Below are 24,899 nucleotides of genomic sequence, written 5' to 3' on the forward strand. Positions count from 1 at the left end.
TTATTTTTATATTTGAAAGGAGAGTTTGCAATTATCTGCCTAGATAATAGAAATACACTGAAATAAAGGTAAATACATTTAGACACAGCACATCAAGCTCCATAACCTGGGTATATTTGCAGAAATGTTTCTGATTTGCTTCAAGGTGCCCCAAACAACTCTCAGAAAGGAAAACTGAGGAGACCTTTTCAAAAACTACTTACGAGCATTGTTATGGAGGAGATCACTAGGGAGAAAGGGGGCAAAAAAAGAAAGGGGCAAAAAAAGCTTGTAAACTCCTGAAGCACTGCCAGTATTTTTAGCAACCTTCCTTTGCATTCAGGGGGTGTGACCACCTTTAGAAGAGATGACTGGTTACAGCTGTCTATAATTTTCCATGGAGAATGTCAGTGCTAATGGTACCTGTGATGATTAGCTCTTGGGGCACAGACACATGAATATGGATTAATATATCTCACTTAGGTGACCACCCTGAAAACACTGGTGTTTTAAGTTCCTTTTCCTGAGGTACGAGTTCTAAACATGCTTTGGAAGTCTGCCCTTCACTCTGAGCTGGCATCTTCATAACTGGCTTTGGCCTAAACTATATTTTACCAAGTGAAAAACAAAATGCAATTCATGAGGCTTATTATAATTTATATTGTTTCCTTACAGGATTAAATTTACCAGGTTGGAGGAGGGAAACAAAAACCTAATGAGGAGGCCGACACCAGGAAGGAACCGCGGCCTGTTTCCTTTCTGTCTCTATGGTGGATTTCATTCAAAAGAAAATGGAAGCTGGCAAGACCCTGTTTTTCCCTGCAATTTATTTAAAACCTTGCACGCATTTGGATACCTTGTGATTTCAGAGAACTATGTGAAGATTAAGCTTTTGCTTACTGATACATGGCATGTACTCTTTCAGTCTTTTGTGTTTGATTTTGTTTGATTTTCCACTGCAGCGCTGCATCTTTGTAAGGATTTTTATGCTTTCACCAGCAATGTCTTAAATACTTACAGACAACACATTTGGTGTTCACACTCCTTCAGTAACAACTGTACAAAAAGAGCCAACAGTGGCATAAAAGACTGTGTGTTTTCTTTGAGGGTTGTGCATAGTTTGCAACCAATGGGAAGACTATTTCTTCCCAGGGCAAGCCCAACTTGTCCGATCAGTTGACAATTACAACACTTGCCACTCTTCCTCAAGTGTTGTTGGGTTATTTCTTTTTTCATTATCCCCTCAGACCATTCATATCCATTTAAAAACATGGCAATAATTGCATGTTTACTTAAGTACTCTAAATTTGGTTACTCTGCTTAGGCTATGTAGCATGACAGTTTTCAAAATAGGCCTGTGAGAAGGACAAAGCAAAACTTATGAGATGTATGCAGCTGACAGATACACAGTGAGTTCCTTATGGTTTTATTCTCTTCAATAATGTCTCTTTTTTATGGGTCTTGGCTAACATCTCTATGTTTTTCTTCACACTAGTTACTTTTTGGAATATTTTCTTGAAAACAGAGATGATGAAACTGTTCTGTTTAATTCAAGGCAGATACTGAGGTACAGAAAAACTTCCTTTGAATGAGCCATTAAATCTAGCTGTGTTACTTTGCCATGTACAAAGCAAGGTGGAGAATTCTCCTCATCCCAGACTGTTTGCTGTTCCACACCAAAGCACCTTTTGAGTTATTTAACAGAGGTATTCTGAGCTGATTGCAAGGCACTACATGAACCTTAGTCTTTAGATAGCTTTTCTGAATGAATCATTCAAATGCAAACTTTGCAAGAAACTAAGATGTGTGTGTGATTTTAGAAAAGGAAGCCCCTGCTACATTTTGGTTGGGGAGAGCATTGTGTTCAGGGGTGTGGAAAAACTGCCCTGTTTACAACTTTGCATTCAGCGAGGGCAAGGTATGGTGCAAAAATCACTGTTGAGTTATAGTCCTGCTTGGACAGAAGCACTTGCTAGGCAATATTATTCTACACATAATTTTGACATCCTTTGCTTGCTGGATGCATTGAATTACATTTTAAGGAAGTGTGGTAATGCTTTGGTTAGCTTTCAGTGTTTAAAAAGGAGGGGGAAAGGATTTGTGCTACTGCCATCTTATTAAACTCCAGCAGTGTTTAATAAGAAAAAGACACCAAATAAGGCAAATCCTTGAATGCACAAGCAGCTACAAAAGGTCTCTTAATGAACTAGGACAGGAGTCTGCATTTTCAAACTGAACCGTGGAAATATTCTCAATATTTGCACAGCCATTAAAAGACAATTTTCCCCACTGACATCTCTGTTTCAGGATCTGCGAAAAGCCATCTGAAAGCCACTTTCAGTCACAATCACATTTAGAACTTACTACAGTTCTTCCCCTGTGTTTATAGGGGGAAAAGTGACCACTGAACTTTTGAATTTATCACACACTGAAACTGCCTTAGACGTGGTTTGTTTGGGTTTCATGTTTCCTTTTTTTTGTAAGAGAAAAGTCTTTTATACATTATCTTTGCTACTTAAATTGTGTGCAGTTTGATGATTAAAATTAGCTATTTTTAGAAAAAAAAACTTGCTGCAAAATCTGAAGAATTTTTGAAATCATAACAAAGATTTTGATTAGGAATATAAGGGTAGTTTCATAGATGCTTCTACTTGACAGCTTAAATTTGAAGGCAAGCAATTACACTGCTCAACTAACCATCTGAAGGTTTAATATAGAGTAATTCCCCAATTGTTCCCACGAGCCTAGCACATTACTATCCATAGTGACTCATGTACAGTGTTTGCTTAAGGTATGTGTATGTGCATATGTGTGTGAACACACATGTGCACATGAGATTATCCTTTCTGCCCCATTCCCACTTCTAAGCAACCACTGAAATAAAGCTGATCCAGAAGTCTTCAAACTCAATTAACTGCCAGAATGAAAGTTCATAAATATCTAGGTTTCTAAATAGCAACTTAATCTTCAGCAGTAATGAAGTTATCTCACCTGCTGATCATTAAGGAGTGACCAGGGTCTCTTACGCCTGCACCCACTTTCCGGGCACCCCGACTGCCTGTGGTGGCTTGGTTTTGCTGCTCTCCCATGGGGGCTCTGGGCCCTGGGGAATTCTCCTGGCATGAAGGCAACCTAGGCTCAGCAGGATGGTGCTTTTCACGTGAGCACTGCAAATTATTCTTCTGTAACATCAGATCTGCTGGGAAAAAATCAAGGTTTTTTTGAGATAGTAGAAGCTCCTTTGCCCAGGGAACAGCTGACACTACAGCCTTATTTCACTCTTCTCCCTTCCAGCAGAGCCCTTACCTGCACAGTTAGCCTGACACCTATCAGACAGCTGCTCACCCAGACAGTTGCCCACCTGTCCAGCTGTTTTCACCACTGCTCTTCTCAGTGTTCAGAATGGACTGTTTAAACCCTGTCAATGCCCTTGAGACAGCTTCAGCAAAGATCAGTAGTGTTACTCTCTTTTTCTCTCATCCTTCTGAAATCAGTTCCCCAAAGAATCTTCAAAGACGCAAGAAGTAGCCCAGCCTTCCAGATGTGGGTGCCTGGAACGTGATGTTTTACATTGTCAAGGTTGTCACGTTGTTGAAGTCAAAAGTTGGCTTCAGTGACCAGTAGTCTTTGGGGCACAGTCCTGGAGAAACTGTGGGATTTGCTCAGAGTGAGTAGCCAGCAGCAGCTTAACTTGCATTTTCCTACCACTTGGCTGAGATCCAGTAGGTCTGTCCTGGTAATACTTGAGAGGGTGCGGCTTTGCTGCAAGATGGGAGAGCAGCAACAGGGCAGCAGGTATAGCAGGCAGATAAAAGTGGGAGGGCATGTTCTAACTCTCTATGGGATCTAATATTAATTTAATGGGGAAGGGAAGATGGTGATAGATTTGGTCTGCATGATACAGAGAGTCCTTACAAGTTCAAGTTCACAGAACCTAAATTTACAAGTCAACCAGCTGGAGATTGTTCAGTCTTCTCTCATGCTGGGTTCAGTTCAACTTGAATCCACGCCCATCAGGCACCACCCCAGACAGGACACTCCAATAGTTCTGACATTACATTGCTTTACTATATGGGGTCCTACATCAGTTGGGTCCTTTTAATTCTCACTCTTACTTTTAATCAGAACCATGGCTTAGGACAAGTCATCAGTACAACAGTGAAAATTCAATCTGCAGTAGACAGAGGCACAGGGGATTTTGCTTTCTCTTTGGTGCATAGGGGCTCTGCACTTCAGACTCCTGGGAAGTTAGGATAAATAAATATATACGCTTGGGTTGGTGGGTTATGTACACCCTGTGTCAGTGCACACAACCAAATGTGTAGTCAATGCTCAATATATGAATATACAAAAAGATGAATATACAAAATATTCATCTGTGACTATTACTGGGTTTGTAATCTTTGTTATATAAAAGGTTTAGGCTGTACAGACTAAGGAGCAAAATGCAGATACCCCCTATAAAACAGAAGTAGGTTGCATTACTGAGCATAACAATACTCTCCCCTACCAGCATTTAGGTGGAGTGACTGTATGTTACTGCCTTGCATTCTTCACATAAGCAAAAAATCTAAAAGTAAAGGATGCACTAATAATTCCCATCCCCCAAAATGCATTTCCATGGTGCTGCATACAAAATTCCTCCTTGCCAGCTGCCATGCGGATTTTTGTATGGTGCACTAAGAGGTATTCTTTTTTTAACAAATAAAAAAGGGGAGGGCTGGTACATGAAAACAATGTTAATGTAATTAAATATATATATACTTCAGAAGAACAGCATCGTAAACAGTACAATAAAATAAATGTTGCATTATTTGTTACACCTTGTAATTTGTCTGTATTATGAAAGATGTAATGGTTTGTCAGCTGTAACTGTTGTTTTCTTGTAACATCATATTGAATAAAGTGTAGCAGAATCTCTCTTCTCCTTTGTATATGTGATCTAGACCTAACCCAAGGAATAAAGCCTTTCTTTTCCTCTTTGTTCTCCAAAAACCAAACAAGGAAATGGTTGTAAACAAGAGATTTTTAAGGAATGAAAAGTACTTGGGAGTAGGCAGACACTAGACAGTAAAATGTACAAAAGATTAGGTACTGATTCAGTCAAACATGAGGTTCATCAAAACTACAAGGCAGTGCTCACTACACAGGGCGAGATTCTTTGCATTTCTGTCTGTAATGGTACATTAATGGTTTGGTGTCTCTTTCTGTTTTGTTATGTATGTGACAAGAGACTTCTTTACAGCACACTGGAATTTAACCCAAGTAGTAAAAAAGCCAGTATTCTGAAAAAAAAAAACCCCAAAACAACAGGTCTGATTTAAATATGTCATTGTATAGAAGATGAAGTCTGGCATATTACAACTTCTCTTGAAATAGAAAACTGATAATTCTGGTAGAAAATCAGGCAAAACACACAATACGCATTTTCCACAACTTTGATGTGAAGTGTGATTTATCCTTGTTCGTACTTGATTATGCGTTTCAATCAGTGAACATATGCTGCCTTGATTCTTTGTCTATTTGTGCATCATAGATTAGATAAGCAAGTGCTTGCTCACACTATATATTATCAATATGTGTGTTCAGTATTTTTCCTCCTTTCCATTGCTTCTAGCTTTTTTGGTACCAGCGTCTCGCTAGGACCTATTTTTAGACAATGAATGCTAAATCAATGCAGTTTCATAGACTTAGTTAGAATATTTGCCTGAAATGTTAGAATATGCTGGTTTAGCAAACACAAGAGTCTATAGGAGTAATTTTGATCTGGGATGGGGGATAGCTGGAGAGCAAGTGATCGTACTGTGTAGGCTGATGGGACAGCAGTCCTAGCCTAGAATATGAATAATGGAGGACCTAGATTTTAGTCCTGGCTCCAGCTGATTAGAAATACTTGAAGATAAAAGGGTTTTCCTTGGAGCTAGCACAATATAAGCTTGAATGTGGGTCTTCAGCGTCACAGGTTTTATCCAGTAGAAGAATGTTCTGGCCCTGACGTGATCACAGAGCACTTCAGGAGAAGAATCCTCATTTTTAATCTAGAAAGTTGCTGCAGAATGACATCAGCTGCACCCAGAGGGCATTGCACAAAAACAAACAATGCATGTTCATCTATTTATATTTTACCCTCAGTTCTCACTGGCTAGGACAGGTTTAGGAAGGTGTTGCCTTTTTATAGTCTAGATGAATAATTTGTAATCCTGACTCATTACCTGTATGGCAACTTTAACCTACAAATCCCTCCGATACAAATGAGGACCAAGAATTATTACCTAAAAAGGTTTGTATGTTTGAACACAGGGTACCAGGAAGCATGTTCAGAGTCAGCCTTTAATTATGTAGTATAATCCTTAAAATCCTGACCCCCTTGGCTGCACTCCTAGCCTGTTTAGCTCCAAGGTTTTCTTCCTAAGCTAGCCTGGCTGCTATGGCAAAGCAAGAGATGCATTTAGCTAGAATGGCAGCCACCCCTCCCCCAAGAAAAGAAAAACCAGAGGGAAGGTGTTGAAGCAACCCTGTGCCACTGGGTTAACACATACAGTTTCTCAATAATGCCTCTTCTTGTAAACCTCTGCAAAGCAAACCCTACAGCAGCGGAAGGGCTTGCTGCTACCAGTGGGGGGTGGTGTTATGGACATTAGATTTGAGAGGCTTATATAGCACATGGGCGAGGATAAAGGGATACAAATCAGAGAGGGGGAAAAAAAACCCCAAACCAACTGAAGAGAGTTTAAAAAAAAATATGCAGGGCCAAGTATTTACTGTTCATTTCCCTTGTGAGTGGTGTTATATATTGTCTGCAGTGAGTCATGCTGAGAGCAAGCCAGGCACAATAATAGCTGAGAGCAGTCCTGCAGCCCCTTCGTTATTGCTTCTGCCTGCTGATACTGAGTTGGGCAAAAGAAAGTGATTCCAGAAATGTTCCTTTCTTTTTTTTTCCCTTTTCTCTTGTTTCCCAGAGGACCCAGTAGTGATTGCTGGGGCTGTACTACCTTGAAAGAACTGCTAAATTAAAATCAAACATTTTAAAATTAATTTTTCACGGATCCATATGGTGATTCACATAAAAGACATAAGAGCTCTAAGTCCTATACCAGATACTGCAGCGCTGTATATCCCAGTAATGTCTTGAAGCCTAAGGAGATTCATGATATCATAGAAACATTTCAACCTCTTCTTTCAACTAGAATTAGGACTATAGTGTAGGTGTTATATAGGACTAGAGGGTAGGTGTTAATCTTACAATCCAGCTAATTATAAATTTGTTCCCAGCTTTCACCTGAGGAGCTTAGAGATATTCATGCATCAAAGAAATGAACTGTATCCACAGCTCTGGAATATACCATACAGATATAAAGATCCATATTTTTGTAGAACAAAAAAAAAAAAAAACCACACCCCAAAACCCAAGGTACAGATTCAATTTTTTATTTTCAAAACTTTGCATGGGCAAAACCACCTGAAAGGGTATTTCACTTGGTGTTTGGTGAAGACTGAACACTGAAGATACCTTTTTAGAACAGTTTCTTGCAACAACAAAGTGTAATTTCTGTGTTCAAGTCCTGTTTCACAGCACAGACAGCTCCAAAGTCATGCCAAAGTGTTGTGCTCTAACAGGACTGTAGGGTTGTTCATTGACCAAATTCCCAGCATCATATCAGTGCAGTGTGGAGCAGGAGAAACTGCATGTACCAGCATTTGCTGGGAAATACTGTAAACATGAACGGCCACTTGTCTGCATCAGGAGATACAACTTTCAGAGACCATCTCAGATGTTCTTCTTTAATCTCATTTTTTTCCCGTAACACACAATATAGACAGCAAAGGAGGAGTGAGTTTCTGCAGGGAAGGTTGTACTCTACAGCAACCCTACACAGGTTAATTTGGAACACAACTGCCTCCTTGGTGGGGATGTGAATCACCTAAGAGCTGCACTTCTGGTCTCCCACATCCACTAGGTTCTCTCCAGAAATGCCTGTTTGCATCTGAGCAACGTACACATTTTCACTGCTGGCTGTTTTAGTTTGCACTCATGCACGCAGAGTGACTAACATGGAATAGTAGGAACCTGTAATTCTGAGAGCAGCTCCTTTAGTGGCCAGAGGTGCCCCACTCTTCTGCCAGTCCAGAGACAGCAGTGAGTGAGCAAAATGAGGATTTGCTGCTCCATAGCTTCAGCCACTCTTCCAAGCTCTTCTTGGATACATCTGTTGGTGCATCAGGACTGGAGGTGGAGGAAGCAGGAGAGAAGGCATGAGATAGATATGTGTGCTGTCTGGGGGCAAGCTCATGAACCTGGCAGTATTTATGATACGGTCACAAGCAAGTTCCGGTGTTTTAGAATATTCCCTTTTTTCAGAAATTTCCGACATGTTCACCCTACTGCTAGCTGGGCCTTTCTTTTATGACCTGAAGGAGTCACAGTTTAACCAGGGAAAGAAAGGAGCCGGGGCCTGGGAATAACATCAGCTCTTACTGAAGGCCTGATGAGGCTGAAGCCAAAGCCACTGCGTCCCTTGCTCCTTGTCAGTGCTGTATCTAAAAAACACCAAACCATCGGTGGCTCACTGGGATCTCCCAGCCCCTTCCCCCAACAGACCGTGTTAGCTCTACAGGAACTTCATGGTGAGAAACCACAGCACCCTTCCAAACACTGGGCCGGTAATTCCCACACCTGCAACTCAAGCTGCTGAGCTGCTTTGCACCGAAATGTTTTGACTGCAGGAATCTGTCTGGCAGGAGGGAGTGCCAGGAAGGAACAAGGAGCACATTCAGGTGCGCTGGCTGTGCTGACACCCCTGATATGCCCGGTGTGCGCAGACAAGCTTTCGATCCCCACAGGCTCCGTGGACACGGGGAGGGCCGCTGGGAGGCCAGAGCCCGAAGCACCGTTCGCGGGCAGTCCCACGGAGGTGAAGCTCCGTCCCGCCGCTGCCCGGTTCCGCCCGGCGGCCGAGGGGGCTCCGGGGACCGCCACGTGCCGCCACCGCAGGGCGGGAAGGGGGCGGGAAGGGCCGGGCTGTGTCTGCGCCCGCTGGGAAACGGGGAACTCTGGCGCCAACACGAGGGAAAAACAGCTCCGGAGTGTCCGCTGCGGAGCGGGAGGAGCACGGAATGCCGAGCGGGGCAGGGCGCGGCCGCCGCTGGGCTTGGCGCGGCAGAGCAGCCGTGCTGCCATGAGAGGCGGGATCGGGGCGGGTCAGGCTTCTCACTGAGATTTTCCGGAGGTTGTAGGAAATGCCGCTAGGAAGGGGGGGTGGGCGTCTCGTCCCCGTTCTCAGCCACGGCTCCAGGCTGTCGAGCACAGTGGGTGCGGGGTGCTGGGACAATCCAGGCCCCTCGCTCTCCGCTCTCCTCACGGCGTCCCGAGCGGCCCCAGCCTGGCCCTCAGCACTGCTCCTGCTCCTCCCTCAGCAGCGCTCCCTCAGCAGCGCTCCCTCAGCGCCGCTCTCTCAGCACCGCTCCTCAGCACCGCTCCCTCAGCACCGCTCCCTCAGCACCGCTCCCTCAGCACCGCTCCCTCAGCACCGCTCCCTCAGCACCGCTCCCTCAGCACCGCTCCCGCTCCTCCCTCAGCACCGCTCCTGCTCCTCCCTCAGCACTGCTCCTGCCCGCCGACATCCCGCCGTCCTGGGACCACGCGGGACCCCGACCTCGCCTCTTTCCCACAGCCATCCAAACGCAGCCACCTCCAGGGTTCCATAGAATCCAGGGAATCATAGAATGCCTGGGTTGGAAATGGCCTTGGAGATCATCCTCTGCCCGTAGACAGGGACTTCTTCCACTAGACCAGACCAGGGGGCTCAAAGTTCCATCCACCCGGGTCTTGAACACTTTTAGGAATGGGGCAGCTCCAGCTTTTCTGGGCAGCCTGTTCCATCATTTTAGCACATCTGAAAGTACTTTGCTACATCCATCAGTTCATGTGCAACACCTTCAATCTTGTGTACTGTACTGCCTTAAATCCCTGATCTGCCTTCAGGTAGATCCATGCAGCAGCTGGAGCAGCAACTGGGCTTTGGACTGGTGTGTGAAGATGGAATTGGAGGTTGTCATCAATAAAACACAGTGTCAAACTCATACTTGCCCCAGATGGTGATCTTTTATTAATTTCTTCAATACAGAAAGAGAAAAAAATGCAAGCAAGTTCTTTTAAAGGTATCTCTGGAGCCTGAGTTAGAGAAAATGGCCTTAGGTGGATTTTTTCTGCCTTTTTTTTGTTATTTCGTAACGTGGACATTTACTACAAAGAGAGAAAGAAAATGTGTTATTTAATCTCTCTTGAATCTCTGCCTGGCTTATTTTCACACATATGATCTCTTTTGTTCTCTGGTAGTAATCACCTAAACAACTGATTAACAGATGATCAGCCTGTACTGTTCCAATCTGCAGGATGCAATACAAGGGAAAAACGGGGAAATCTACACTGGTTATTTTTCTTTCATACCTTAGTACTCTACTGTCCCAACAAAGAAATCGGGGTTGTAGGAGCATACACTTTTTTTTTTTTATTTTTAAGTGTCCCTCAGCACTTACACAAATCCCCCAGAGCTCTCCCTGCACCTTCTTTCAATTAAATTGCTTTCCTTAACTTAATCTGTGACTGTTTGATTAGAGCTGGTTGGAAGTTTTTCACAACAAAGCAAGGTTATTCAGCAGCTTTGAAACCCAGTGATTTATCAGGAGAAAAAGACTTATCTTTCAATTAACTTCTTTCACCTGTGGATTGCCAGGAGCTCATGTTTCTCAGCCCAGTGACAGGATTCCATTTGAATGCCTGTGGGGCTGGAGACCTCAGGGATCTTTGGATTTTTGCCACAAAGCTAGGAGCCAATGCAATTCTCCAGTGTGTGCAGCTATGGGACCCTGCAGTTGCCAGAAATCATTGATTATTTTGGTTTCAGACTCCATGGGCTTATGTTATGAAACTCTCCAAACTGCCATCTCCAGATATTTCAGTATTTCAGTTTAGACACCATATTTCAATGTTCATGGTTTTGCTTTTAGTTTGGAGTGAAGGATTTCTAGAAAACATTTTGCCATGATAGAATGAATTACTGATCATCATTAGCAATGAAACCTACCAAGAGGGAATAACAAGCTTCACTGGTAGGAGAAGGCACTTGGTAAATTCAGACTACCACTAAGAAAATAATGACTTGATAGCTCATCCTACCATTTAGGCAGGGGAGATCTGGTTTTAATCTGGTTTGAGATCTGTTGGAATCCTGGAAACCCTGAAATACTCTCCTTTTTTGTCTTTTTGCATTGATTTCAGTACCATGAGGACTTTGTCCAGGATGGCTTGCTGAGATAGACACAGCAGTTTAAACACAGATTGGAACTCTGTCTGGATTCCACTTTGTGAATGTTGATGGCTTATGCAAGTAGGAAGTCAAGCTTGATAGTCTTATAATTTATTAATTATATAAGTTGCCACAGCTACATGGTTTACCGATGGAAAAATGTTAATTTTCCCTTGTTTTAACATATTTTACAGATTTTACTGGTACCGTTGTTTCATCACAGTTCTGGTTTTTTACCTGGAGGTGATGACAGGGTTTTTGTCTACTTTGAATACAGATATATGCATTTCTGGGGAAAAGGAATGTGATTATCTAAGTACTGCAGTTCAAAAAAAAAGGAATCCAAACTCTTCTTTATGCTTGGTGTTACATCACTTGAAACAGCACCCTATCTCAAGATCTTCTGAGGACAGAAACTGCATCATAGCAGAAAGATTCAAATCTTAACTTCCATTAGCATAAAGGTCCCATTTGTTGTCTTGGCAAAATCAACAGCTACTAGGCTTAAAACCTGTTCTCATTACAGGATTAAATGCTATCATGTGTAACTTCAGTACCAAAGGAAAAAAAATGCCATCTGTAGGAGGTCATTATTTAACAAAAATTTATCTCCACTCTGTTAATTGTTGTGCTAAGAAACCTTTAATGGAAAGACCCTGAAGTAGGACATAGAGGTTAAACTGAAATCATTCACATTTTATTTTGTTTGTACTCAAAATTGGTTGCAGCCTTTGCTTTCTGCTGTGATTTGTCTCTAATCAGCATTCCCGCTGTTCTGAAAAATTGATTTGAATTCCACGTTGATACGGGAGATGCATATAAACAGATCTCCGCTCTCCTCCTGTGAGGGCAATTTATGCAAAATAAGTTTAGGGGCTCTGGGATTTAAAGTTTACTGACTTTTGTCTATGGGAACTGGAGTGCCACTTTGCACATCGTGAACATTGTCTGTGAATTACCTGCCTTGAGGGGGATTGTTAGCACATGAATCAAAACTGTCTGACTAATGTAGAACATCTCAAACAAAAGGATTAGACAATAGCTGAGACAAACCAAGATGCATTTTAAATCAGCTCAAGTTAAATTAGGTGCTTTTTAGTCTAATACTGCTCTTAAGTATAAAGTTGAACACTGGCTGTGAGAATAGGCTGATTCTTGTTTTGCTACAGAGATGCCATCTATTTATCCTTGAAAGCAGTCTTTACCCATGGAAATGGTACTTGCTCAGCTCTGTGCTTAATTCATAAAGGCAGAGCACTCTATTCCTCTGTGCCACAGTCCATAGTGATTCTCGTTTGATTATGTGCATAACACTCTAAGGAATGAGACAATTGTGCACACATATTTTCTTGTATTTTTATATTGAAAAAGAGTGGTTTTTTTTCAGATGCTCCAGAGTTACATTCTGCTCCTACTTAGAGATATTTTCAGCAGCAGCCTCAAAATGAAGTTTGTCCTTGAGAATCCTGCTACAAAGGCACCCACACCTAAACTCAGATCCAATGCTCTGGGATGTGAGATATTGCAAATTCTGTGTTGCATCACTTCCAAACTCTGCAGTAAAACTCTCACCAATCTCGGTTTGCTGAATTCTCCCTTTGGGTGTAAAGAGGCCTACCATGCATTGGGTATAAGGGCCTAACGTGCTGCCTGCCTCCTTCTCCAAACCTGGAACTATGGGAATCTGAGAGAGAGAAAACTGAGTTGTTTCAACCAGTTCTGATCCTACTGAAATGGGAGCTTAATCAGAATTTGGCCCTTAAGTGTAGTGAAGGCACAGAGTTTGCTGCAAAGAGGGTGCCCTGTGTTGGTTGTTCAAAAGGACTAGTGGGGTGGTATTCAATAGATGCCAGTTGCCTGCCACACTGTTTTATCACTCCCCTCCTCAGGGGGACTGGGAGGGAGAAAATAAGATGGAAAAAACTCCTGGGTCAAGTTAAAGGCACTTTAATAAAGCAAAAACAAAGGCCATGCAGAGAAGCAAAGGAAAGTGAGATTTATTCTCTATTTCTCATCAGTGTTCAGACACTTCCCAGGAAGCAGGGCTTCAGTGTGTAGCAGCTCTTCTGGAAGATAAACTTCACAATGACAAATGCCCACCCTTTCTCTTGGCTTTTACTGCTGAGCAGATGCAATATGGTATGGAATATCCCTTTGGTCACTTGGGGTCAGCTGTCCTGGCTGTGTCCCTTCCCAACTTGTGCCCCTCCCAGCCCACTCTAGGAGGCAGATTGTTGGAGAGGCAGTGCAAATGCTGTGTGAGCACTGCTCTGCAGTAGCCAAAGAGTTTTAATCAACACCTCACTAGCTATTGGTACAAAGCACAGCACTGTCAGGGCTGCTCTGGGAAAATGGGCTCCATCTCAGCCAGACCCAATACAACCGGGCAACAATTTTATTCTGGGCAACAGCTTTTGGAACTAGAAATGCTGAGGAACCAGATTAATGTTCTCAGCAAAAAAATAGCAATACTTCTCATTTTAACCAGACCTGCGTGAATGACTGGTTCTATTTGGGGGAAAACTGTGCTGGCCATGTTTTAAAGAAAATGGGGAAAATATTTTTGGATATACATGAAACTGGAGTTTTTCAGACTGTCAGATAAGGAAGGCTTTTTTACAGGTTGAATAAATATTTCATATTGATCTGGGATCTCTAGAGGGCATGAAAGCAATGTAAAAATAAACTCATTCAGGATGACTGGAACAATATTCACAAAATTGAGGAGGACATATTCCCTGCTGCACCCAGTAGTGCAAACTTTGACTTTTTAGGTAAGAGACTCCAACTGCTCCATAATCCCCAGGTTTTCCTCTCAGAAAAAGTGTCCTAACTGCCAGGCTGTCCTAACCATACCACACGGACAGATCAAGTGAAACTTCTGCAATTGATGTTGCCTGAGAAAGTAGCTCTGCTGGAATCAAGGCTGCTGAGCAGCCTGTGTGCCATGGGGTGGGACAGGTAAAACAGCAGAAGCTGTGGTGGTGGGCACTGCCTCGTGTCCCTGCTCCACCACCAACCCTCCCCTGCTCCCCGTGTTCTGAGAGATGTAGAGCTCTCAGCCACTTGAAGGCATTGGTGTTTATGGTGAAGAAAATTCACTGTGGCTGCAGAGATACAAAGGGAGCCTCTCTTGAATGCTGATGTGTCCAACCTCATGTAACTCATGAACATTCACTGAGTAAGAAAATAGGTGATGATTATGGTCTGGGCTGGTGTCTAGTGTACTCATATGAATTTTCCATTCTCTGCTTCCAAGTATCTTCAAGGCAAAAAAAATTGAACTTCCCACCTAGAATCAGTATCATTGTGAAGTAGGTAGGAGACCCATGATTCTAAGACCCAGTTTTAAATAAGGTAGGAAAAGGAGTGGATATTAACCTCCAGTCTCACAGGATGTAGTTAGTATGACATACGGTACTCTTTTCCCATTTTCTGTTGTTTCAGAAATTGTTTTCAAGACAGTTTGTAAGTCTTGCATGAAAAGTTAAAGCAAGGAACTATTGCAAAATCACCAAAATAATAATTTCTATATTTTATTTCAGGTGAAACTGCTGACTAAATTTGACTTGATGTTACAAGTGTTTGCACCTTTCTGTGACTAAATGATTCCTTGCACAGTCTGTGCTCAGCTCTAGCTTGAGCTCTGCTGTTAGTTCACCCTCCTTGTATTGTGCTTTGGGAGCATTTAAGAAACCTACTCCCTCATGGAGCCACAGCCTGCTCTGCAGGGATGGGTGGACATACTGGCCATGCAATTGTACTCATTTTTCCAGTGAACTGGTTTCATGGTAAACACCTGAGGCTCTAAAGCAATGTGACTTCAGTCTTCCCTTTCCAAAACCCTCATCAAACAGCTGTTGTCTATATAGATAGTCTCTCTGGCAAATGTTGCATTTGCTCTATAATCTACAGAAAATCTAGCAATTGATCTCTGAGCAGTGTTACTAAAAAGCTACTTTGTTTTCACTCAGAGTGTGTAAATGGCTTTTTGACAGGTTTGACTTCTGGGCAGGTCCTGGTTGAAAGTGCTGTCATCAGCATTGCTTTCCCTCCTGGCCTGTCACAGGCAAGCCATCCTGTGATTGAACAGCAGCCTGCAACTGTCAGTATCCATTACTGGACTTCTTAGCTGCTGTCCATTGCTTGTCAGAATACTGGAAGTAGTGCTGGGCCAGAGGCAGATCTTCAGCTTCAAAATGTAGATCTTATGAATGCACATCCTGGGGACATTTTGAGCCATGAACAACGAAACTGTACTGCTTGCTTGCACCCTGGTGCTCTCCACCCACACTTAAGATGTCACATCCTGCTGGAGGATTTTTACATGAAAATTTGTGCTACCCTGTGGTTCCCCATCCTCTTCTTTCCTGCAAACCTAGCTTCTTATTAAAGCTCTCATTGAAAGTGTGAACTCAGCTGGGAGGAGGGTGTCTGTCTGTTTTTCCAACTTGCACATCTCAAAGCACAAGAGAGATGGGTGATTTGGCTCTTGCCCTCTTAACAGCTACAGCCTCAGAGAACCACAGGAGGTGTTTCCAGCTCTGCTGCCTGCACTCCTCATCCAACAAAAGAGCAGGTTTTTTACCTCTCTCCTGATGCCGCCACTTTTTCTGAACCACCCCACATGAAGGCCCTCCTTGTGTCACTATCTGTTTTTAGTTATTCCTCAGCTTCCTTGTGTGGCTTTGCCACATGGAGACCCACAAGTAGGGCAGCTATGCTCCTATGAATGCCCCCAAGAACTCAGCTTCTGACTGCATGGGAGTCTCAAGAGACCAAGCCCACAAGGGTGTGGAGAGCGCTCAACATTTTCCAGGGTTTAGTGTGCACCATGGCTGTCTCCTGCCTATCAAAATGGCCTTAATTTGCAGCACAAAAGTTCTCCAGTCCTCCAACCCCAAACCTGGCTGCCAGTATCTGAGGAAAGATATGTGACTAAAGAAAGCCCATAGAAATATCTCTTCTAAGTAGTCTTCCAGCTCTCAACAGTGTCCAACCATCCTGAGCTGAAGGTGGGAGCCTGTCAGGGGACAGTGAATGCCTTTTTACTGCCCCATGAGACAGCAGCCTAGGTAAAATTGTCAGAAGGAGCCATAGCAAACTAACCAGAGCATGCCTGTCCCTCAGTGCCAAACGCCATACCTAGCCCTGCTGAACATATTGCTTGGCTTGGATACTCTCCTTGTCCTTTACATCTGGATATCTGAGCTATAGAAGCTTCTTCCTGTAGTGTTGTGCTCTTGAAAGAAACCTGGACTTGAAAAAAAAATGGAACATCATATTTATTAGGTCATCTTTAATTTGGGACATCAGTGAGAGTTTTTGTAATGCTCCAATAGCTTTTTTCTGCCTGAAGTCTAGTTCCCTGTATTTCCCAGCTGTAGCTCACATGTGCCTCTTTATTTAGTGCCATCAGTGGATATACTTAATGAGCAGAATCTTTCTTTTGGTTTGTGCTGGATATTTCTAATTGACAAAGCCTCTTCTTAGTGGTCTCTTATTATCTGTTTTATATGGTCACCCTGTGGATAGCACAAGCCCATATCATGCAATAGACTAGAGATCAGGCTGGAGATCATGCAAAGACATAAACATGCTGAGAGGAAAATGAGCTGCCACCCATGTCTATTTGAACTCTAATTCTTTACCTTGATATTCCCATTGTCCTGTGTTGCAGGTCTTACTGGCAGGGATATTTCTAAATCCCACAGTCCCGGTTCTCTGTTTTTCTCTATCTGTTGTAAAGCAGAAGTATTTTTGCTATAGTTAGCCCCAAGATGTATAAATAAAACTGGAAAAAAAAAGGAAACACGCCTTGAAACATTTATCTTTAATAATAGTGATTTTTGTAGAGTCAAAAAGATCTCTTTTTTTATCTATCTACTGTGTTAGCTCTTATCTAGGTTTATAGGTTGTTTTGCATTACCCTGCTTGTGAGCCTGCTTCAGCAAGGCCCAAATAGTTGTTAATCATTTGTGCTTTATTATCAGATGGTTACTGCCCAATAAAGTATTGTCACTTCATTCTCTGCTGCTTTCCTCACCTCCATTTCTTCAGAAAAACAAGTACCACTATCCTTCCAGAAGTCTTGCCTGTAACTCTGGTCACATTTGTGCATGTTATGTCTTCTGAAATGTCTGTTTAGAGAAGTTCTTCTCTAGCAGCAAGTGAACTTTGCAATACTCAATTATGCTGCACACTGTATCTCCCCACTGCAATTCATTCCACTCTAAAGCAAGAACTAACCTACTGAGATGCTTGTTTCTGGCTGGGCTTGGAGTTATTGGGATCCTCAGGAACAATAACTTGCTGCAAAAAGTTTGGTGAAAAAGCAAACCAGCTACATGCCTGGAGTCGATCAGGGAGAGCAGTAATAACTGAGCTGGTTTTGCAATGCAGCCAGCACTGGAACGGACAGCCTGAGGCTGGAAGTGCTCTAGGGAAGGTGTGTGTGTCCTCTTCAGGCTTTATCACTCAGCTGAGATTTTCAGATGGATAAGAAGAGCAAAATCAATCAGCTGTGGAATTCTTACTGAGGATGAAATGTGTTGAATCCCTATCACTGTGGAAATTAAGGAACTGGTGGTGTCTGTGTATAAACCAGATATAAGACAACCTGTCCAGCCCAAATGATTTCTTGAGAGCCCTTCCAGCCCAAATTTCTGACTGAATCTGGGAAAGTTGCTGAGTGTTTAAACTATGCTAACAGGGAACATTAAGAGGCATGGCAATTGCTCAAGATGTTTCTACTGATTGTTTTGTAAGTCACACACTTTTGTGACTGAACTCAGAAACAAGCTCCATCTTTAAAAAGCCAACAAACAAGAAAATTGTCCCTTAACGTAGGAGCATGGACAATCTGTTCTTAGAGATGAACACTGCAGTCTGGTTTCCAAAGCTACTCATCCTTTGCTTGGATATAGATACTGCTCATGAAATTGGAGCTAAGGTCAGCAGCCAAAAAATGTAGCTGCTTGGGATTAGCTTTTCAACTCTAGGCTATCAGTACTGATTACTTTTGCAGATATTTTATTAATGTTCAGGAAAAGAGGACTAGAATATACCCTACACTTCCAAGCATACACCCCCTTGTTATAAAAGCATATTATGGGAGATATTTCTGCTTAGACTTCATTTACCAAAACAAGATTTTAATTTTAAGTGTCATAGACAGTTATAGTGTATTCTGTGCTGGTTTGGGTTTATTTTCCTGGTTGCCATTTATTTCATCATATTGCCTGGGAGTCCAAGACACAGCCAGGCAGATCTGCTGAACACATGAATACTAAGGCAGTGGTTTCCCTAGTAACAATAACCATGTAACAGCTCTCACAACTTCCTGCCCTTCCTTACGGGATTTGTTTGTGTGTTTCTCACTGGTTTAGATAGAGGAGGCACCAAAATTGAGGCTGGCTAAAAGGCACTCAGGATGAGCTTATTGGAAGTAGGGAGAGTTGAAAAAATGCTGCATTTGCAAGTGGTGTCATTACAGAGTCTGGCTTTGGTTTGTTTTATGGGAATAATCCCGGGGGCATGCTCTAGCTGTCTCAGAGCATGGGCTGAACAGACTCTACCACAACTCAGATTCTTACTTCAGAATGTTTTTTTTACAAATGTAACTATTGTCATAATGGATTAAGTGCAGCTTTGAGTCAGTAATCAATTAATGGAAAGCAGAGCGGGTTAACAAGTACAGATCTTAAGTATGCAGCCTCAGTGCAGGACTTACTGCTAGTACTTGAGAGAAGGTGAATTAAGCAGCATTTGGGAACATGTACTTCTGGGTTCAGACTGCTAGCAGGGGGTTGTCTGACTGGCATGCTCTTGCTGTGGAAGAAAAGGGGAGATTCATTCTCTAATACATTGCAAAGTATTCCTCAAAGAAAGTAACTATTGCGCTGTTCAGGTGGAGGATTCTGGTAGGTATGTTATGTATGATCATTAAATTGGGTTATCGTTTTAGTCTTCTAATCAACCAGCCTATTTACAGCTCATTCTAAAGCAGGTGAAGAAATCTGCAGTACTAAACCCAGGTATTAAATCTGCTTCTTCAGGCATTGAAATGCCTGTATTTCATTAGCCATTGTTCATGTATGTATATTGAGTGTTGTGGCTACTTGTGCATCATTTTTTACATCAAAAATTACTTTTGCTGAAAAATAAAGGTTGGTATTATCTGTCAGTTCTCTGTAAAGCTGCATCATAAGATTGATCTGTTCCTGAACAAGCTGAAATGATTTCGTATTTTGCTAGAAGGAAGAACTGATAAGGGCCAAATGGCAATCAGCTGTGAGTTTACTGTTAAGATAATAAACATGAACAGACACTGTGCAGAGATCAGCCATGCTTTCCTTTTTCCAGATATTTGACCACAATGAAATCATGACATTATCTTAAAGCTGACATATGTAACTCTAGTCATATAGATATTTACAGCTAAAAATGATAAGCTTGATCCTGAGAGATGCTAGGTATACCCATCCTTGCTGCTTTTAATGGCAGTTCTGGGTGGTTCAGAGCCTTTGGATCAGATTAAGATCATCTCAACAAATCATAGTGAGGAAGACAGAGAGGAAATGGCTATGAGAAAACCAAAGAGAGGCTAAGATTTTATCCTTATCACACAGAGGTGAGGTGCCTCAGATCAATGTACTGATTCTCTTCTCAGACTATATCAAATATCAGGACTTGCCAATGTTCTTTAATTCAGGGAGACCATAGAAAGAAGCATGAGCACATTTGCAATTAGCACTTCCACTGTCCCAGCAGGCAGAACTCCCACTATCACAACACTGTCTTCCCAGGTACTATATTTTAGAGCAGTTTAGACTCCATTTAACTGGGGTCTTTGGTAAACCAGCTGTATTGGAATTCTTATCACCCAAAATCCACTTCAACCTGTGTGCAATATGATTTTGGCAGAGAACAATACAGTTTTGGGCTCCCAGGATCACTGACAGTAATGAAATAATGTTGTCTTCTAAGTTGAACATACGTTAAATTCAGTCATGCAAAAACACATAATATTCTTAGATAGTAAGAAGGAAAGAGTTAGTAAAATCTACCTTTTGATTTTACAATTGCCCTGAAGGCACAGTCTTCCAAATTATTGTACACTTTTGAGACTTCTTTCTATGTTTCTGTTTGCAGAATAAACTTTGTAATTAATACTAACTAATTAAATAAAACCAGCAGGTTTACATGTCTAATGGCACGTACACATCAGCAGCAATCCTATAAACATATATACAGATATGTGCGTTAATTCAGATGAGTACAGGACAGGAGTATGGCTGTGTTCAGTGCTGAAAATCATAATCCAGCTCCTAATTATGTACATGGTTGCCTATGCTGATTTAAGGCAGGATATTAATTCCATTTTCTAACTGTACATCAATGGACCTAAAGACTGTAAATTGCCAACGCTAAATCAGATGTGTAATAGAAAATTTAAAACATTTACAATTTTGTCAAATATGAAAACATTCTTGTTTTCACAGGGGTGTAATGTGGATCTTACAGTGTAACAAGAGCTACGAGTAATTTAAAAATATGTAATATCCTTTGCATATCACAGATACTTTTCTCATGAATAAGGAACTGTTCACTGTAAGAAGGCTTTTATATGACTCCGGCTTGTTTCTCAGTCTATTTCCAGGCTAAATTTACTGTAAAGAGAGAAGTTTTGCATCTGCCTATGACAGTTCTCGAGTGTATTGAGGTCAGCTTCCATTCTCCTTGTCTCTGATGCCTGCCTGTATAAACACAAATTCCATTTCCATCCTATTATTTTTCTAATCAATGGTTTGTCATGCAAAAGAAGATATGAGGTGACTGTGTTTTCCATTATGCAAAACATTCCATGATGATAATATCTTCAGGATAGTCTTATAAAGGTGCCCTGCCCAAAGACATCAAAAATGAGAGCACTAAAATGGTAGACAAATCCTGCATAATTTGCCCTCTCATTTAACATTCAGGCCACAGAGTTCACCCTAATTTGCCATACACATTTCCTCTGACATCCTCGATCTGTACATATGGTAAAAATAAGAATTGGCAGCTTTCACTGAATAGATTTCTGTTAAGTGCTTATCAAAAGAAGAAGAAGAAAGAGGCTGTAAAATGCAGTCATATTTAGTACATCCTTCGATTTCTTTTGCTTTCTCTGCTAAACTCACACTTAGTTAAATCTACAGTCAATGAAATTTACCTTTTGAGCTCAAGTTGCTTCCATTCAGAACAAAGTAAATATACGCCAGCAAAGAAAACCTGATATTTCTTAGAAATTCTCTTTCCTTTCGTATGCCAAATCCCAACAGGCAGGGATCCACAGAAAGGGAGTTTATTTTCTAAATCCTTTGAACACAAAGCTCTTACATTTTCTAGGACAAGATGTTTTCCTAGACAATCTCACTATTGTATCTTTGTATTATTAATACTTTTGTCATAAAGATGAATACACACATTTATTTTATTGTATATATTTAATTTCCATTAGATGTCATTTCAATTATTCAAATATGAATTGGCTTACAGTCTCCTGTGAAGACTTGTGTCTGAGTCTTCACAAGCACATCATATTTCTGCAGTGTCTGTGTATTTGATTTATCTGTTCTCTCTTACTGTGCAGATGTGTGCGTTGTATGTGCAGATGTGCTAAATATATAGGTAAGTGAATCTGCATTGACTCCTTTGTTTGCAAAAACTTCTGAATTTGTGGGGCATTTTTACAAGTTTTCTATGGTGATAATTGTTTATGCCTATTTCTGCAGCCAGACAGATACATTTTAGGGCTGTAGAAAACATAGGCATTTAAATTATAATCCAAAACAGATAAATGGTCCTTTTCTTCTCTGGCTTTGTAGCATGTCCTTGTAGATCTGGGGAACACTATGCCATTGCTGATCTTTCCAGTTCAGGGATGATATTAGCTTTTAGGCCTTGAATGCTTTTTTTTCTTTTTCCCTTATGTATTGATATGGCCTGGTGTATCATCATCATTATAATCTTTTTCATTAAAGTCAATCCCCTGCCTTGATTTCCTAACTCAGTCTCTGATATTTCGAAGTGTCTTCTATTTCTAACTGCAACATTTGAAAGAGTTGTCTCCAGTCCTTTTCACAATTTTATCTCTTTTACTGGAACTGTTCTTAGTCCATGAAGTTACAATAAATTTGAGAAAAACCCCATATGGATTGTAGATGTATTATCCTTATTGATCCATAATCTCATCACCTACTGTGCAGCATTTCTGACTAAGGTACATGACTGTTTTAATTCATCTTTACTGAACCACTGATGCTGATGTGGATATAACTACATGTAGGATTAGACTTCTCTGTAACATCCCTTATGTTACATGTCAGCACAGTATGTACTCTTTCTTCTCCAAGATTCAGCCATCTCATCTTCTTGGAACTAGTTTTAAGTTCAAGCTTACAATACCGATTTTCCAACATGGCAAAAAATGCTTTCATTAAACCAGACAAACTTGCCAGTAATCACATATTTATATTTACTGAAAAGCTTTGCTATGGATCTTTCAAAATTATGCCCTCCAAGGCATCTCACAGCAACATTCATCTTCATGATTGAAAATGAGTGTGATTCCAGCTTGTCTGTTCCTAAATCAGACTTGGACTTACCCAATTGCTTGACATTTCTTACTTCACTACAGGAGTCTTAACACACACCTTTTATAATTACAGTTACCTGAAACTCCATATATCCACACTCTCTATATTGTATCCACTCAAGCCAGTTGTTTTCCTCCAAAAGCTTTAACCCATTTTTATTACTCCCCTCCCATCAGTTGCCAAGAATGATAATTTGATCAATAAAGCTTGTGTCTGCTGTGAAGTCACAGCATTTCTGGCCATCTGCTTCCTCTGGGCCTTAATCTGTTGGTAAATGTATTCAGGATTATTTTTTCCACCGGTGACTAAGGTCTCTGTAGTTAGCTGGATGAGCAGGATCTTTCCCTGAAGCTGGTAGAGGTATTGCCTTTGGCTGCTTACCTGCAACCTCCTTGTCTTCCTTTATGTATCTGTTTTGGCCTCTTTGCTACTTGCACTGACAGCTTTCAACAGCTTGACCTTTCTGTTCGTGCAGCTATCCCACATCTGACTACTTTGCTGTTCTCCTCACTTTTCTTTGTTGGCGAGTAAGTAGAAACAACAATCAATCAACATAGCTACCAGGACCTTTCAAGTCAGTGATGCAAATATATTTTGTACTTAAAAAAAAATAAAACAAAGCGCAATCAGGATTATTGGACCAAGGCCCAGCTTATCACAGCTGTATGCACAGCTACTAGAGCCACATTTATGCTATTTTTTGAAGTCTGGTTTCTTCAAAGTGGTCCCTGAAGCCCGAGTTTCCATCTTCATGGGAGAGGACACTGCTTCCGAAAACCATCCCATATGCATTAACATGCCATGTTATGCAATCAGATTTAAAATTCTTGGTTGCACAGGCAGTTTTATGAAGCCTGAAAGCCAGCATAGGTCATCAAGTCTGCTCTATGGATCTCCATGGTTTAGCAGCAACTGTTTGGACAAGAGCTTGCTGCATACATTGCCTTTCCTGCCATTGCAACCTCCAATAGCTGCTGCTTCTCTCCTTCTGCTGGTGTTCCAAAAAGCAAGCCAGCATGGCACTGGATGTGCAGAGCTAAAATGCTGACAGCACTATCTGCACTCTTTTCTCCCCAGGGATTCTAACCCTAACTGAAAATGAATGGGAAAACTGCATGCCCAGATCAGCTACCAGAGTATAACAGATTACAGGTTACTGTGCAGCTGCTGATCTGTGTAATCTGCTCATTCTTTGCTTGTAGAAAATGCAAAGGAAACAGGGATATGAAACTGTAAAATCTTGTATGCCTAGGACTGCAGGCAGTTCTTTTTTTGTGTATGTGACCACAACACAGCTACAGAGTTGCAGCCTTTAGAATGCACAGCTCCAGGCAGGTGTTCATTCCAAGAGCTTTTCAGATATCCCCATGTTTTTATTAATTCTCCTTGACTACTTCTACTTGCTCTCCCTAACTGCCCAGATCCAGTGAAACAGCCAGGCTTTCTGAGCCAAACCACAGCACAGCTCCATCACGCTCAGTCTCACAGTACTGCTATCCCTGCTCAGAACTGAGCATCTTCTGACCAGGGCAGCTCAAACTCCAATGTTCCCCATGCACGAGCACAGAACTAAGAGGTGAAGCATAAATGAGAGGACATATTCTGCCTTCATGCTGGATGAATGTGGGCTGGCTCTGTAAGAGAGCATATTCTACCTGCTGAGTACCAAGGGGATCAAGTTCCACAGTACATTCCCTGGAGGGAATGGTTGCACTTAGCTGAATGTGTGAACAGAGCTGTGCTTTCTGGTTCACTATCAAGACTTATCTAGAAGAGTGTACATTCCTTTAATTAAAAAAGAAAAAGTGTTTATTTAATTCTACTTTCTACTGCAGAAACATATGATAGTGGAAATTATGGATTTTGGTGCCTGCCAGGTCCCTGATACCCTTATGTGTTTTAGAATCTCGGCAATTAGAGAATTCATGTGGTAATTCCTCCATTATACTTTTCACATTAATATATTTTCTTC

At 41.6% G+C, this 24,899-nt stretch overlaps 1 protein-coding gene across 6 annotated transcripts in view; it reads left to right on the plus strand.

The window, feature by feature from the left end:
• CDK14 (cyclin dependent kinase 14) overlaps positions 1–20,967 on the plus strand; it is a 326,690-nt gene extending 305,723 nt beyond the window's left edge. For 5 of the 6 annotated variants that reach the window (XM_059469252.1, XM_059469276.1, XM_059469268.1 and 2 more), the window contains one exon: positions 655–4,903. Coding sequence is in view for 1 of the 6 variants with exons in the window: in XM_059469292.1 (XP_059325275.1) it covers positions 20,936–20,951 (16 nt within the window). In the remaining 5 variants the exon portion in view is untranslated. Of the gene's footprint in view, positions 1–654; positions 4,904–20,935 lie in introns of those variants that run through there. The other variant, XM_059469292.1, reaches the window with a different exon arrangement.
• The last annotated feature ends 3,932 nt before the right edge of the window (positions 20,968–24,899 follow it).

This window comes from Ammospiza nelsoni, chromosome 1 (genome assembly GCF_027579445.1).
Source record: "Ammospiza nelsoni isolate bAmmNel1 chromosome 1, bAmmNel1.pri, whole genome shotgun sequence".
NCBI classification, from domain to species: Eukaryota; Metazoa; Chordata; class Aves; order Passeriformes; family Passerellidae; genus Ammospiza; species Ammospiza nelsoni.